Raw genomic sequence first — 15,674 nt, forward strand, 5'->3', positions numbered from 1 at the left:
GACAAGGGACCCCAGCTACAGATTGCTTGCTGTCTGTCAATCTAACCCTCTTTGGCTTTGAGACGTGGCCCAGATCAGGGGCCTATCCTATAGGGCAGAAAGCCAAGGCCTCATGCCAAAGCCAGTAACCAAACGCAGGGTAATGGTCCCACCAGGAAGCTGTCCCCTTCAGGAAGATCAGTGACAAGAGTCCTGGAGCCAGAACCCTGATGTGGGCAGGCAGGCTGGGCCCATCCAGATGGGACAAGGATTTCATGTACACAATAGGTGAGTTTATAGACAGCATTCGCCTGATGTGGAGCCTTTAGGAGAACCCTGACATATTCACACTATAATTGTAGAACACAGGAAGTAAGAGGTAAAGAGTTCAAAGTCATCCTCCCCTCCACAGGGAGTTTGAGGCCAGCCTGAGCTACATGAGACTCTGTATCATAAACCCAAACTAAACCAAACCAAATATATGAAAAAACCCCTCAAACAACCTGCTTAGGCAGGGGCTGGGAGGTGGCAGAGAGGCCTAGAGGCTAGTAGTGTTAGCCGCCTGCCTAATGCAGGGTTCTAAGCAGCAGACACCCACAGATCAACTCCTTTCCAACGCACTTTTTCTAAGCTTACTGCATAGCTCAAGCTAACCTTGAACCTGCTATGGGGCCTCAGTCTTCGGAGTGCTCGGATTAAGGCTGTGTGTGGTTCATGCCTGGTTCTACACCCCTCTGGCAAAGAGGCAGCTGAGAACAAAACGGGAAGGAGCTGGCTTCAGGCTTCTGAAGCACATTCTGGGCCGGGTGCCAGGACCTGGAGCCTGAGCCTGCTGGGCGCCTGATCCAGAAAACCTGCAGGAGTGAGGAGCTCAGACCAGACTCGCCTGGGTCTAGTCTCCAGTCCTTCCCCTCCCAATGGGAGAGAGCCAGGCAGGCAGCGGCTGCTCACTGGGCCAAGAAAAAGCAACATCAGTTGAGCTCCCTTGGTTTAGCAACAGCACAGGGAAGACCCTCACAACTTGCAGTGAGTGACTGCCAGCTCACTGCGTTCTGAGTGTTGGCAGGAGGGGAGGCCACAGAGGTGCCATTGTTCCTTCCAGGTGTGGGGCTGATGTGGCAGGCCTGACGCCTAGCCTGGTGGGGACAGAATGTGCTAGGCTCCTCGGGGGTCTTGGACAGAGGCTCGCCCTGCCATCTAGATGGCGTCTTTGCTTTCCCACTCACCAAATCCCTAATGCTCCCCAAACCCACTGACAAAGTCACCCCTCACGAGCCCCTTGCCTCTCTGCACAGCACCCTTCTGACGTGATGGTGTTGTTCAGACTCAGTCTCAGGACCTTTCGTGCTTCCTGGCAGAGCCCCCCCCAGCTCAGTTCAAAGCTCCAAGCAGGGTGAGGGCACAGCTCTGTCAATCCTGCAGCCTCAGCCCAGCTGTGATACAGATGTGTCTGATGGAGCGCCTCCCCTCTGAACTCTGCACATGCCCAGAGGGGACCAGTGGCCCTACCAAGCCCCACGCACCAAGCAGCAGGAACTTGCGGCTGTCCCCATAGAGCTGTCGCAGGCTGATACAGAACTCGTGGATCGAGGCCCCGTTGCGGTATTCATGGAGCAGCGCTGCAAACTGCTGGATCTCCTGTGATGACAGCTTAGTGCGTAACTGTGAAGGGAGACAGGTGTGGGATGGTGAGGGGCCAGCTAGGTGCGTGAGTGCGGCAGCTGGACCCCACCCTTACCACAGCCCCAGGGGCCAAGGCTCAGTTCTTAGGTGTCAGGCCATGCACAGACATGTTGGCCACGTCTGGCTTCCTGTGTACCTGCTGTAGGGCCAGAATGTCCACCGTATGTCTCTGTCATCAGGCCCAGCATAAAAACTACCCAGAGAACCAAGTAGCACACAGATCTGTTGTCTCAATATAAAAGGGTCCCAGGGAGGGCTGAAGGGAAGGAAGCTAGCCCCCCACAGAGCAGCAGAGACACAGGCATGGCCCGGGGGTAAACAGATCCAGAAGGCTGACTTTTCAAATCTAAGACAAGGAGGCACCAGGCCTAGGCCCTGATGGAGCTGCTGTTCCTAATCAGCACCAGCTAGGGCCCACAGACCCCACTCCCACAGGCCAGCAGTAACTAGACAAGGCAGGTGACCCAGCCGGCTGCCTACCGTGAGCATGTAGTCCTGCAGCAGTTCCGTGGCACTGGTGCTCAGCTCGCTCTCGCTGACCGTCTTGCTATGGGGTGACGGCTGCGTGCAGAAGGACAGGGCAGGCAGTCCTCCCACATCCCCGGAGTCTGAGAAGCAGCTGCAAAGACACAAGGAGGGTGGGCCCCGACCACTCAGCCCTCACTACACAACCTCACGAGCCGCCTGCTCACAAACAGTCACACACGCGAACGACGGTGACAAGGAAGAGCTACCTGGGCATGGCCTCGTGTGGTGAGCGAGAACGAGGAGTCAGCTCAGTCTCACAATGGAGCTGAGAAGCCCTGGTGGAGTGACTCTCCGTGGGTGTTGGGCAGAGGTCAGAGGAAGGGCTAGGGTGGAAGTCTTGGCCTGCTCAGGTGTTGTCCCGGGCTGGGGGACTGCACAGGCTGAGCTAACAGGCTTCAGAGGATGCAAACCACACCATGCCGTGTGCCTTTTCCAAGGGCACTTCTGGAGGCCACAGAAGGTAAGAACAAGTCGGGACTGGCAAGGCTCTAGAGGTGGAACCTGGGGCAGGAACTCAGTGGAACTGAAGAGAACTTGTGGGACCACCAGGATAGAGACTAGACACAGAAGGCCATGCATGTGATGATCCAAGCCCAGAGCTCAGTGCATGTACTCACAAGGTGCTGGCTTCAGCATCATAAGTGTCCGTCATGTCCACTTTTGTGGAAGAGTCATCTGTGCAAAAGACATAGAAGACACAGAGGACTTTCAAGTACTGGGTAGGTGTTCCAGGTCCAGGTACCCAGGTGGCCCTAAAGTGAGCACTCAGTACAGGTAACCCCAATGCCACATCTATAGGCAACAGCAGCTGCCCCGGCTTTCGGGGCTTCACCATGGGCTTCCTATCCTGGCAAGGTTCCTAGACTTGAACCCACATCCCTCCTGAGGATTTTGTCAACTACACAACCTGTCATAGGCTGGGATGGAGTCCATACAGGTGGCCAAGGTAACAATAGGTGCGTTTGGAGATGTCAATTATGTGCACAACTAAACCAGAGGGGTAATGCCACTTGCCCCCAGGCTGCTCAGCAGTAGCCACAGAGCTAGGCAGTTAAACCTCAGAGCCTGGACACAGCTGAGGCTCAGAATCTGAGTCCCTCAGTGTAGCAGAGGGTGAAGCCCACTCCAACATAATGTCCAGCAGACAGCATTTTGTGTCGTCAGGGCTGCACTTTGCTTCTCCAGCCCTGAGAAAAGCCACTCCCCCATCAGGACAGGCAGTGACAGAGAAAGAGTGACAGGGACCAGGACACCGGTGATGCAACAGAGGCCAGGTATGTGCAACGGCATCCGATGATGTCACAACCTCTCCTGGGATTGGGACTGCAACAGTGCGAGGCAAGAGTAGTGACAGTCCCTAATTAGTAGACCGTGAAACGGGGAGATGAGCCTGGACTGTGTGGAGGACTTAATGTGGTTGCAAGCATTTGCTGTGGTGTGGGTATAAAGAGGCCACCCCAAGGCTTACACACTAAAGGCCTTGTCCTAGCTGATGTCACTATTTCACAAGTTCTGGAAACCTGAAGATGTGGGACCTAGCTGTGCAAATGCGTCACTGGGCTATGTCCACTAGACCTCTATCTAGTCCCAATCGTCCCTCTGCTTCCTCCCAGCATGATGCTGCCTCACCATGGCCTAGGAACAGGCTTGGTCATGGACTGAAACCTTTAAAGCTATGGGCCAAGCAAACTCTTCCTCTTTTTATTTTTTGTTTTTTTTTTTTTTGAGACAAGGTTTCTCTGTGGCTTTGGAGGCTGTCCTTGAACTAACTTTTGTAGACCAGGCTGGTCTTTAACTCACAGAGATCCGCCTGCCTCTGTCTCCCGAGTGCTGAGACTAAAGGTGTACGCCACCACTGCCCAGCCACTCAGGATTTTAAGACCCCCCCCCCCCTCAAAAAGGGGTGGGCAGGGTGGTACATATCTTTAACCTTTAATCCCAGCACTCAGGAGGCAGAAGCAGGTGGATCTCTGTGAGTTCAAGGCCAGCCTGATCTACATAGCCAAGCTCCAGATAAGGCAGGACTACACAGTGAGACCCTATCTGGAAACAAAGAAAGGGAGAGACTGAGGGAGGGAGGGACTGAGGGAGGGAGGGACTGAGGGAGGGAGGGAAGAAGGGAGGGAGGGAGGGAAGAAGGGGGGGAGGGAGGGAGGGGGAAAAAAAAGAAGACTCCAATAGGATTTTCAGAGAACGAGTCAAAACAATCACAGGGACACAGAACTGCTCCAAGCTGTGTACCCTAGACACCTGGTGACCTCCAAGCCTCAACTGTCCCACCCGTGAGTCAGTGATAAAGGTGTTGTAGCTTCACTGGTGTGTGGAAGACTCAATGGCCCCATACCCACTCAAGGCTTCCTTTCAGCTCTATAACTACACCAACAGCTCTCCCATACCAGTGAATTACCAGGAACAGGGTAGAAGACAGGATACTTCCTCCATAAAATAAGTACCAGACGGTAAGCTGCTCCCAACATCATTTCATGTCTCTGATTTACACACACCATTAATCCTCAATAAAGGACAGTTAGCCCTGCTGTGTTTACACATATCTTCAGTGAGTGTGGTGGTTTGAAAGAAAATGACCCCAAAGGGAGTGGCACTATTAGGAGGTGTGGCTTTGTTGGAGGAAGTGTGTCACTGTGGGGGCGGGCTTTGAGGTCTCATATGCTCAAGCTTTGCTCAGTGTGATACTCAGTCCATTTCCCATTGCTTTCTGAAGAAGATGTAGCCAACACCATGTCTGCCTGCATGCGGCCATGCTCCCTGCCATGTTGACAACATAATAAACCTTTGAACTGTAAGTGAGCCACCACAATTAATGTTTTCTTTGTAAGAGGTGGAGGGCTAGAGAGATGGCTCAGAGGTTAAGGGCACTGATTGTTCTTCCAGAGGACCTGGATTCAATTCCCAGCACCACATGGTGGCTCACACGAGAAGTTGAATCTATGGTGTGGTTACTGAATCCTTAAAGAGGAGGAAACGTCTGTTTGCTCCAGACACAAGTTACACGTCCCCTTTTGATTAAGGTTTGTAAGCGTGGTGAAAAATAAACTCACGGCATTCAGTATCAACTGAATCTGCCTTCCTGACTGCATTCTGTGTCTCTGTCTTTCCCTTACCGTCTATAGCTGGCCTGCCTTTACTCCACACTCCCCCTCTCAGGTACGAACCCGGGGCTGCTCCGCTGGCCCCGACAGCAGCCCCACAAAGACACTCAGGACACACATTCAGGCAAAACACCAATGCAAAAAAATAAAATAAAAAAGTTGCCATGGTCATGCTGTTTCTTCACAGCAATAGAAATCATAAGGCAATGAGCTTGCACACAATGATTGTGATGGTTAATTTTAGTTGCTAACTTGATTGGATCTGAGATGACCCACAGACATGGCCAAACACAAAGAGGTCTGAGGTAAAGCAGCTCCTCACCTGCTGTCTTTGCTCCTCCTTGTAAGTCTGACTACTCTTGCTGACACAGAGCCCGGCTTCCCTGGCTCTCCAGCACTATGCTGGGGCTGCTGAAGCATCCAGCCTTTGCAGTGTGCAGACAATGACTGCTGAACTACTGAGCCTGTATCTCGGAGGCCAATCCAATAAGTCACGTTTGTAATATGTATTCATTCTATGGGCTATGTTCCCTAGAGAACACTAAGAGAATAAAGTATCAGGAATGGGCCTCTGCAGAGATGAACCTGACCATGTGGTTCTTAGGTCTTTGGAACTGGTCTGTAGGAGGGATGTGGGAGAGTCTAGAACTTACTTAATGGGCCGCTCTGGTAGGGTTTGGAAAACCAGAATGGTGAAATAAAATGCACATGGTAAGTTTCAGACATGAACAGCTAGGATAGGGGCTGGAGAGATGGCTCAGCAGTTAAGAGCACTGACTGCTCTTCCAGAGGTCTTGAGTTCAATTCCCAGAAGCCATATGGTGGCTCACAGCCATCTGTAATGAGATCTGGCGCCCTCTTCTGTCGTGCAGGCAGACATGCAAGCAGAACACTGTATACATAATAAACAAATCTTAAAACCAACAACCTATGGATAGAAGCAGCCTTCAGACTTTTGCTCCTGCCACCACACCCTCCCCTCCCTCGGCTGCTGTGCTTTCCCCACCATGAGGGAAAGACGATGAACCACTCCTGCCTTCAACTGAATCTTGTTAGGTATTTGGCTACAGCAATGAGAAAACTAGCTCCTATTTTTTGAAACAGGGTCTGGTTATGTAGCCCAGGCTGGCCTCAAACTTGGGAGGGATCCTGTCTTCATCTGCTGGGTTCCTGGACTACAGGTGTATGTCAGCACATGTAGCCAGGCAGTGTCTGTGGACTGACAAGATGTCTGCACAGCACAGCCAGCCTCCCTGGATGATGCAGATGTGTTGACCCTCCTGCCGCCTCTGCTTCTTCCTGCCCCTCCCCAATTTCCTGGTCTCAGCCTCTCGCAAGCCAGAGCAACCTCAGGCGGTCTGGCTGTGGTCTCGTAAGGGGTTACACATGGAGAGTAGCCCAGGTAAACCAACAGGGAGGCTCTCCAAAACACCTCAGCCTCCCAGTTCCACAGCAACCCTTTCTGGGAGCCTATGACCCCTACTTTCACCAACTTACCGCTGGGCAGCGACAGGTGGTGGGTGGGTGTGGAGGCCCCATCAAATATTGCTCGGTCCAGAAAGTCGATGGTGGACTCCGTGTAAACAATCTGGAAGACCTGGCTGAGCAGGGAGCACAGCTCTTCTGCGGCGACCTACAGTGATTGGAGAGCAGCAGCTGTCCTCAGTGGCTAACCCCACACAGAGCAGCTTCCCAGTCTCTAGGACACCTACGTCTCAAAGGCTCCACAATAAAGTGGGGAACAGACCGTGAACAAAGGGCCCCGTGCCTTTCACAGCCCAGAGGACTAGCAAAAGACAGAACCAATGCTTGAGAGCAGATTGCGGCCTAGGTGTGGCCGCAGGCGTCTGGAGATCATGCTAGACATGGGTGCTGGCATCCGTTTTGCCTCCTCGTCCTCTAACTGGCCAACAACATGTTCAAAATTCCCACCTAAGCCCAAGGAGAGAAAAGACACCGCTGGCCTCATTTTTGACCTCAGAGGTATTTCCAGAAGCAGTGGAGTCACTTTGTAACAGTGTGCTATTTCAAAGAGAGCTTCTCCAGTGGGCTTTGTCCCAAACCCTTGATGTGAAAGTATCTGGAGACATTTTTGATTATTACAAGGAAAAGCCAGGGATGTTTGTTGCTCAACACTCTAGAGTACATTAAGTTAGCTACCCACAACAAAGAAAGTATATCTTAATTTTTTAAAAATTTTACATGCATTGGTGTTTTGCTTGCATGTATGTCTGTGTGAGGGTGTTGGATCTCCTGCAAGTGGAGTTCCAGACAGGTGTGAGCTGCCATGTGGTTGCTGGGAATTGAGCTCAGGTCCTCTGGAAGAGCAGCCAATGCTCTAAACTGCTGAGCCACCTCTCCAGCCCCAAAGAAAGTATTATTAAAGTGTCACTGTCAGCAAGGCTAAGAGTAAGGTGAACTGCAGGTGCTTAGGAGGCCGTCACCATTAGTCACTGGAAGTCAGAGACAGATGAAGTGGACGGTGTCAAGTGACGCCCGAGGCTTCGCAGCCTCCCTCTGTGCCTCTGTGACTGCCCAGGTGCTGAGGAAAATGCCAACTGTGCTCACAGCACCAGGCAGGTCTGCGGTGCAGGGCACCATGCCTGTGGCCATCACTGTCCGTCAGCGTGGGGGTGAACAGAGGCACCCTGAAGAGGAGTCGGGCGAGCAAGGGCTCTGCCAGCCACCTCAGGGATGGCGCTAGAGAGGCAGTGAACAGTACAAGGGCACGGCTGGCAGAGGAGGCTGAGGCAGGTCCAGGAGGACCCGGGAGAATGGGCTACTACTATGCTGTATGCGGGGGCAGGGCCTGGTCGTGGAGTACCCGTGGGAAGGGACAGTGCCTGAAGTAGTACTAGACAGAGTTGGAGGAAGGGCTGGCTAGGGCCAGAGGGGTAAGTGGGGCTGTGAGACTTGTGGGTGGGATCTGGTCTTGGGAAGGTCCTGATCACGGGCAGGACCGGCTGTGAGCTGGGTCATGGACTAGGGACAGGAAGAAGCTGCGGATAGCTCTGGTCCACAACAGGGAGGTCTCACCTTGCTCTCTGTGGCCATGATGACCAGGCAACATGCCTCTACTGGTCCCACTGCACTGTCTGACAAGGAACCTGCGCTGAGGCCTCTAGAACTTTCTGCACACAGACTCTGGCTCGGAGAGATGCCTGGGTCCTGGGCTGGGAAGTAAACACATAGGTCAGCGCGGTGCATGGAGGGCAGGCAGGACAACTGGACCACTCCCTCCCGGAGGCCTGCGAGATGGCGCGCAGAGGGAGAGCGCTCGCCATGCAAGCCTGACAACATGCCCAGGAACCCGTAATGGTAGGAGGAGAGAACCAGCCCTACAAAGTTGTCCTCTGACGTCCACATGCATACCATGGCACACACATTCACCACTGCACATGTGCACACGCCACAACATCGTGTGTGTGTGTGTGTGTGTGTGTGTGTGTGTGTGTAATAAAGACTTAATTTAAGATAAATCAACAGATAAACCCCAGTCCACCAGCCCTCACAACAAAACTAGCTTGTGAGAGGCCCAGGGCACACAGCACATCTGCATACTCCACTGTGTACCACACCATGCCAGCTGGCATTCAAAGTAACAGACAGCAGACCACAAATAATCCCAACAGGGCCCACACCTCCAGCCAGTTTTTGGTCCAAGGCAGGGGATGTGAATGGTCCAGTTGTGGGGATGGACACAGCCCAGGGCCACACCCTCACACTGTACACATCAGAAAATCATCGTGGTTCCAGAGTGGTCCAGGGAATGTGACCGAGAACAGCACACTGGTCAGACCAGCCTGGGAAGGGTGTTAGAACTGTAAGCTAAGCTTAGAGGTGGCCCTTCTGTCACTCTCCTCGGGGGTGCTCAGAAGGCAAAGCTGGAGAAACATGAGGCTTTGCTACAGCCGTGGGAACACAGGCAGAGACAGATGAGGCCAGACACAGGTAAAGTATAGATGATGGCTGTCAGCTACGAGTGAGATCCTGGAACAATGTCCTTACAGTAGTCACTGATCCCAGAGCTACTGAATGGCAAAGCGATAATGAGCTGTGCACAGGGTAACTCACACCCAGGACTTGATTTACTTTTAACCAAACAGTAACTAGCTCAGTCATTTTCATATTATGCATATGCCCTCATAGCAACCTATAGATACAGGAGGCAAAATAAATATACTATTTATATACTATAAATATGCTATGTAGTCCCAGCACCTGGAGAAAAGAAGCAGAAGGAATCGCCGTGAGTTCAAGGCCTGACTGGGCTAGACAGTGAGCTTAAGACCATGCAGTTGTGGCACACGCCTTTAATCCCAGCACTCAGGAAGCAGAGGCAGGCGCATTTCTATGAGTTCCAGGCCAATCTGGTCTACAGAGTGAGTTCCAGGCCAGCCAGGACTACACAGAGACACCTTTATTTATAAAAAAATAAAGACTAGCCATGATGAAACACTGTCTTAAATATTGGATAATACTAACTGAATATAAATTTTAAAAACATGGGGAAAGCCAGGGATGCTAGGATAAATGTATATGTGTGTATGTATACACAATCCCTCACAGAGAAAGAAAGCCTATAAATATATTATTAAAAGTAGTCTCACCGGACGTTGGTGGTGCACGCCTTTAATCCCAGCACTTGGGAGGCAGAGGCAGGCGGATCTCTGTGAGTTCGAGGCCAGCCTGATCTACAAGAGCTAGTTCCAGGACAGCATCCAAAGCCACAGAGAAACCTTGTCTCAAAAAACTAAAAAAAAAAAAAAGTCTCACTTGTTTCTATTTTTGTAACATTCTAAACTGCCCCCTCGCCCCTCAGTGGGCAGCTGTGAGGTGTGGGCACCTAGCAGATGCCATCTGTGGGGATGCCACTTGTACCCTCTGGGCAGCAGCTTCACACCTGCCACCTGGCTCTGCGGCATCATTCAGAACGCTCTGACAGATAGACACAAGGCTCTCTGCTTCATCTACTTTCCACACGAGACAGCCCCAAACACTAGCAAGCCTCTGAACAGAAGAGGCACACGGAGGTGACACATGCAAGGAGATGCCTGGCTGTGTGGGGAAACTGCCAGTCAAACCCTAGACCACACCGTGTGCCTGCCCAGAGGCCTCAATCAGAGGGAGGCACACAGGCGGCCAAAATGAGGCAGCCCCTGGATGCAGGGGTGCGCTCTCTGCTGGCGGGAGGAACAGGGTCTCCGTACTCCTCAGGCTTTTTGGAATGCTCCTTATATGGAGGGAAGTCTCTATTTTTCTCTTCCTCAACCGTTTATTCTAATGACTCAAGCAGAGAAACATTCGTGCCGCATGAGAAATACAGGGACCACTTCTCCATACCAGCTTGAAATACCCACAGGAACCTGGTCAGGAACCTGCCTCCTTCCTCCTCGTCTCTGAGGGCCAAGAGCCCGAGGATTACCTTGGTGACGGCTGGGGTCTAAACCCAGAAGGAACCAGTTCAATCAGGACCACCCACCTTCACCCCCATGTGAGATGCGACTCTCAGGGTTACTATAGATGCAATTCATACCAGACTTTGTAGTTTGAGTCATGCTAAACTGACATTTTTACAGATTAAAATGGTTAGTGACAAATTCGTACTGTCCCATCTAACTTGATGCCTAGCATGAAATGGACGATGCTCCCTCAACTCTGAGGAGACAAACAAAGCACTATAATTTGAATGCTAAATGTGTGGTAAAGACTTGGTGCCGGGGTGTGCTATCGGGAAGTGGGAAAGTTTCAGGAGGCCCTTCGGTCAGCAGGGCACGCCCTCAAAGGAAACCATGGGGCCCAATCCTCTTCCTTTCTGGGCTTTCTCACCATGAAGCAAGCAGCTTTGTGCTACATGCAATTCCTGCTGCTGCCACCTGGCACCTGCACCACAAACCTAGAAGCGATGAGTCTACTTGGCCACAGACTGGAACTTCAGAGGCCATGAACCAAATAAACCTTTTCCCTTGCAGCTGGGAGTGGTGGCTCACTTGCATAATCCCATTACTCAGAAAGCTGAGGTATGACTGCCATGAGTTCAAGGCTATCCTGGAACTTAGAGTGAATTCCAGGTCAGAGAGACCATAGTGAGATCTTAACTAAAAATAAAACCTTGTGCTTCGTAAATTAAGTATCTCAAGGGGATGGGTTCAGATGTCCTTGGTAAGAGTACCGGTGTCTGTGTGACTGCGAGTGTGTAAAGCATGCATATGGGTGTGACAGGGCGGGGCAGGCAAGTGCATCTGAGTCTACAGCTGTGGTGTGTGTGTGTGTGTGTGTGTGTGTGATGGAATGTGTGAGTTGTATGAAGGAAAATGTGGTGTGTACATGTGCTGGGCAAGGAATGAGCTGTTCTACACAGACAAGGCAGAACCGCTCAAACTCCTTCACAGCCCTCCCGCTGCCTGGGGTTAGCCACAGTACTTGGATTGGCATCATTAGCCAGACACACTCCTCCCACAAACGAATCAGGCTAGACCAATTCTGACCCCTTGTGCCTTGTCACCAGCACTCAGGAGCTGGTTTCAGGATCATCTCAACCACTCACAGTGACCTAGCGGGCCCAGGCCAGTGAGCCTGCGGCGACACAGGTAACACAGTCTCTCCCTCACTTCTCACTGGTTTAAATGCTAGGGTGGAGGCCCAGAGGCTGGGAGAAGCTTGTACTAGCATCTAGGAAGGTGGGTGTGCATCCACAGAGAAACACAGCCACTGGAAAGGGACACCGGGCCATCTCTGAACATGAAGGCAGCACCAGAGCCAGGGAACTCTTTGCTCTCCCGGCTTTGGGAACACTGGAATGTGGGCTAGAGCTAGACCGGGGGTGCACACTTGTAATCCCAGTATTCAGGAGGCAAAGGCGGAGGCAGGCAGGTCTCTGTGACTTCTAAGCAGCCAGGGCTACATACAAAGACGTCTCAAAAGAGCAGAACAAAAGCAAATATGGGCGGGGCTCACTACCCTTCTCTCTGGGCTCCACTTTACCTGGGCGGGAAGATGACATCAATGGGACAGAGACCGAGGACTTAGCAGGAAAAAGGCCTTTTTGTTGAGACACTATGTAGCCCTGGCTGTCCAGGAACTCACTTTGTAGACCAGGCTACCCTCAAACTCAGAGATCCACCTGCCTTTGACCACACCTGGCGCAAGAAAGATCTTATTTGAATACTGACCCCAAATATTGTATTCCTCAAGTCTCCAAAGTGCCTGAGTGGCACAGGGACCAGGCTGGAGCTGCAAAAGCCATCTCCAGAACGTCATGAAAGCCAGGGATCCTTCTTAGGTGGCGAACCTCCAGACCACTACCCCAAATCCATACCCGTCTTCAGGACCACCAGGTGTGCAGCGTCGTCTCGGACATAGGAGACAGCAGCAATGTCGTGGATGGGCACCCTAAGGATAATGTCCTCCCCGTCCCTCCAGGCCAGCTTGACATTGTAGGCAGACAGACTGAGCACAGCATCGTGCTCCTGGGTCAGGTGTCCAGGAAGCTGGTGGGACCGCTGCAAAGAACCACAGGCATCAGAAACGTTGGGCTGGCTGATGGCCACACGTGGCTGATGGCCACACGCCAAGGAGAGGTGAAGGAAAGTGCTGCTCCCCTCAGTACAGTGAGACTCACTCCAATGGTGTCAGTATGTTCGAATCACATGGGAGATTCTTCTGGAACTGCCTTTTAGATTCAGATTTACAGTATATATAAATCTAGAGTATCTTCAAATATGAGCTTGGGAAGCAGCCCAAACCACATCTAAAGGTTCAGACTAAGGACACCCACAGTGACAGAGATGGGCCATCCCTGTCAGTCTACCGTCAAGAGTGAGGGGACCAAGGCTGAGGCAGGCTAAGCAGCAAAGCACATGCGGGGTGGGGGGTTGGGGGGACTGTTACCTTTGCCTTGTCTATGAAATGCAGGATCTCAGTCCTACTGGAAGGGTTCAGGTAGCCGGGTATGGATGTTAACTGACCTAAATACTGCAAGAGAGGCAAGAAAGAGTGTCATGAGAGACAGAGCCAGGCTACTGCTGCTACTACAGAGCACAGACCTGTGTCCCCAGCCACCAGGCCCACATGTCATCCATGCTCTAGGAAGAGTCTCCCCCCCTGTGGTTTTTCAAGACAGAGTTTCTCTATATAACCCTGGCTATCCTGGAACTCACCCTGAAGACAGATAATTTTTTTTTTTTTTTGGTTTCTCGAGACAGGGTTTCTCTGTGGCTTTGGAGGCTGTCCTGGAACTAGCTCTTGTAGCCCAGGCTGGCCTCGAACTCACAGAGATCCGCCTGCCTCTGCCTCCCAAGTGCTGGGATTAAAGGCGTGCGCCACCAATGCCCGGCTGAAGACAGATAATTTATTTGTTTGTTTTGCCTACATGTATGTCTGTGTGAGGGTACTGGATCCCCTGGAACTGGAGTTACAAACAGCTGTGAGCTGTCGTGTGGGTGCTGGGACTTGAACCAGGGTCCTCTGGAAGAGCAGCCAGTGCTCTTACCCACTGAGCCACCTGTCTAGCCCAGGGTGCTACATTTTTACTGAAGTCTCAGCAGCTGTAGACGATCGTCCCACATTTCCTACTGCTTGGTGTTCACAACTGGCATGGAAAGTTCCAGAGACATCTCAAGTCTAGTTTTAGCAGAACAGGGACCTGGTCACTGATGGGCCATTGTGCATAGCCCCACTAAAAATTATTTACAAAAGGGGGGGTCAGCCCAGCTGACAAATATACACAAATAGAAAAAATAAAGCGTCATGGCTTGAATGCACCCCAAGATCCATGTTTGAAACCCAACGCTTGAGAAGTGAGGCTGTGGTGAGTAATTAGTTCACTGAGAGAGCAGGCACTTCTCTTAACCACCGAGTCACACCTACAGCCATCCTTCTCCCTTCCATTCATACACATGTACGCTAGCACCCATGGGACCAAAAGAGAGCACTGAATTCCTTGGGACTGGAGTTATGTGGGTACTGGCAATCAAACCAAGATCATCTGGAAAAGCAGCAAGTGTTCTTACTACTGAGCCGCCTCCCCCCACCCCTCCATTCTTTTTTGACAGAACCTTGCTACCTTCTGGTTACCCTAGAACTCACTATACAATTCAGGCTGGCCTAACCACCCACCCTCCCGCCTTTTTTTGAAAGAGTCTCATATAATCCTGCCAGGCCTCCAATTCCCTATGTTGCCAAGGATGACCTTAAACTTGTGATCCTTCTGCCTCTACTTTCTTGGGTGCTGGCATCATAGACACAGGCCACCACCCCTGGCTTCTGCAGTGCTGGGGACTTAACACTCTGCAAATGTCAGGCAAAGAGCCCTACCTGCTGAGCCACACACATGTCCGGCCCCTCAGCAACGCTCCTGTCTCAGCTTCCAGTCTTGGGATTACAGGCCCGGCTCAGCACGTCTGCACGACGTGGGCGCCACAAAGAACGGGCCACTCCCTTTTTACTGCTGTCCTCTAGTCCCTCCACTTCCTGCCATGGGACTCTGCCTCCAGAACCCAGGAATAGTCTGTCTTAGTCTGTTTGTGCTACTGAAGCAGTGGTGGCACACGCCTCTAATCCCAGCACTCAAGACACAAAGTGGACCTCGTGAGTTCAAGGCTAGCTTGGTATACAGAGTGAGCTCCAGGACAGCCAGGGCCACACAGAGAAACCCTATCCTGAGAAACCCAAACAAATACTTTTTTTTTTTTTTTTTGTTTTTCGAGACAGGGTTTCTCTGTATTGTTTTGGAGGCTGTCCTGGAACTCGCTCTGTAGACCAGGCTGGCCTCAAATTCACAGAGATCTGTCTGCCTCTGCATCCAAGTGCTGGGATTAAAGGCGTGAGTCACCAACACCCCACTACAAATATATTTTTAAAATGAGTAAAATATTAAAGAATGAACAAAGCATTCTGTTATTCCTAATATAGGCACTTTCCTCAAAGAAAACACTTTCCCAAGGCCTAACCACCTACCTACAAGAGGGAAAATTTGTAACTTTAATATTCCCCCTAGCCTATGATCCATTTTACTGACAACAAAAGAAAACAAAACCAAAGAGCACACTTGAGGTTCACAGCCCAGGGGCCTAAGCCCAGGACCCATCAACAAAAGCTCTTGTTTCAATCAGAAAGAACTGCAGGCTGAGGACAGTAGTTAAGTGGGCTCTTTAGCAGAGGAAAAAAACCCAGACACCAAAGGAAATTTTAGCTTCTGCCAGGGATACTTACAACAGTCAGAATGGCCTAACTACAGCAGACTAACATAAACCCTTACACTTAATCCCTCAGCCCCTTACCTAAATTTCCTGTACTAGAGCATCTTGCCTAGAGTTTAATGACTTACAAGGTAAGACCACAGTTGGGAGTCACCACCACAAATGGTAGCATTTC

The 15,674-nt window shown here is 51.4% G+C and overlaps 1 protein-coding gene across 2 annotated transcripts in view; it reads right to left on the reverse strand.

Moving 5' to 3' along the window:
* Positions 1 to 15,674, reverse strand: part of Ccm2 (CCM2 scaffold protein) — a 51,912-nt gene that overhangs the window by 744 nt on the left and 35,494 nt on the right. For both annotated transcript variants that reach the window (XM_040746687.1, XM_040746688.1), the window contains exons 3-9: positions 13,191 to 13,274; positions 12,619 to 12,802; positions 8,337 to 8,473; positions 6,798 to 6,933; positions 2,808 to 2,865; positions 2,143 to 2,281; positions 1,503 to 1,641 (exon numbers count right to left, since the gene is read on the reverse strand). In XM_040746687.1, coding sequence (XP_040602621.1) covers positions 1,503 to 1,641; positions 2,143 to 2,281; positions 2,808 to 2,865; positions 6,798 to 6,933; positions 8,337 to 8,473; positions 12,619 to 12,802; positions 13,191 to 13,274 — 877 coding nt within the window. The remainder of the gene's footprint in view (positions 1 to 1,502; positions 1,642 to 2,142; positions 2,282 to 2,807; positions 2,866 to 6,797; positions 6,934 to 8,336; positions 8,474 to 12,618; positions 12,803 to 13,190; positions 13,275 to 15,674) is intronic.

Source organism: Mesocricetus auratus, unplaced genomic scaffold (assembly GCF_017639785.1).
Source record: "Mesocricetus auratus isolate SY011 unplaced genomic scaffold, BCM_Maur_2.0 Super-Scaffold_100006, whole genome shotgun sequence".
Taxonomy (NCBI): Eukaryota; Metazoa; Chordata; class Mammalia; order Rodentia; family Cricetidae; genus Mesocricetus; species Mesocricetus auratus.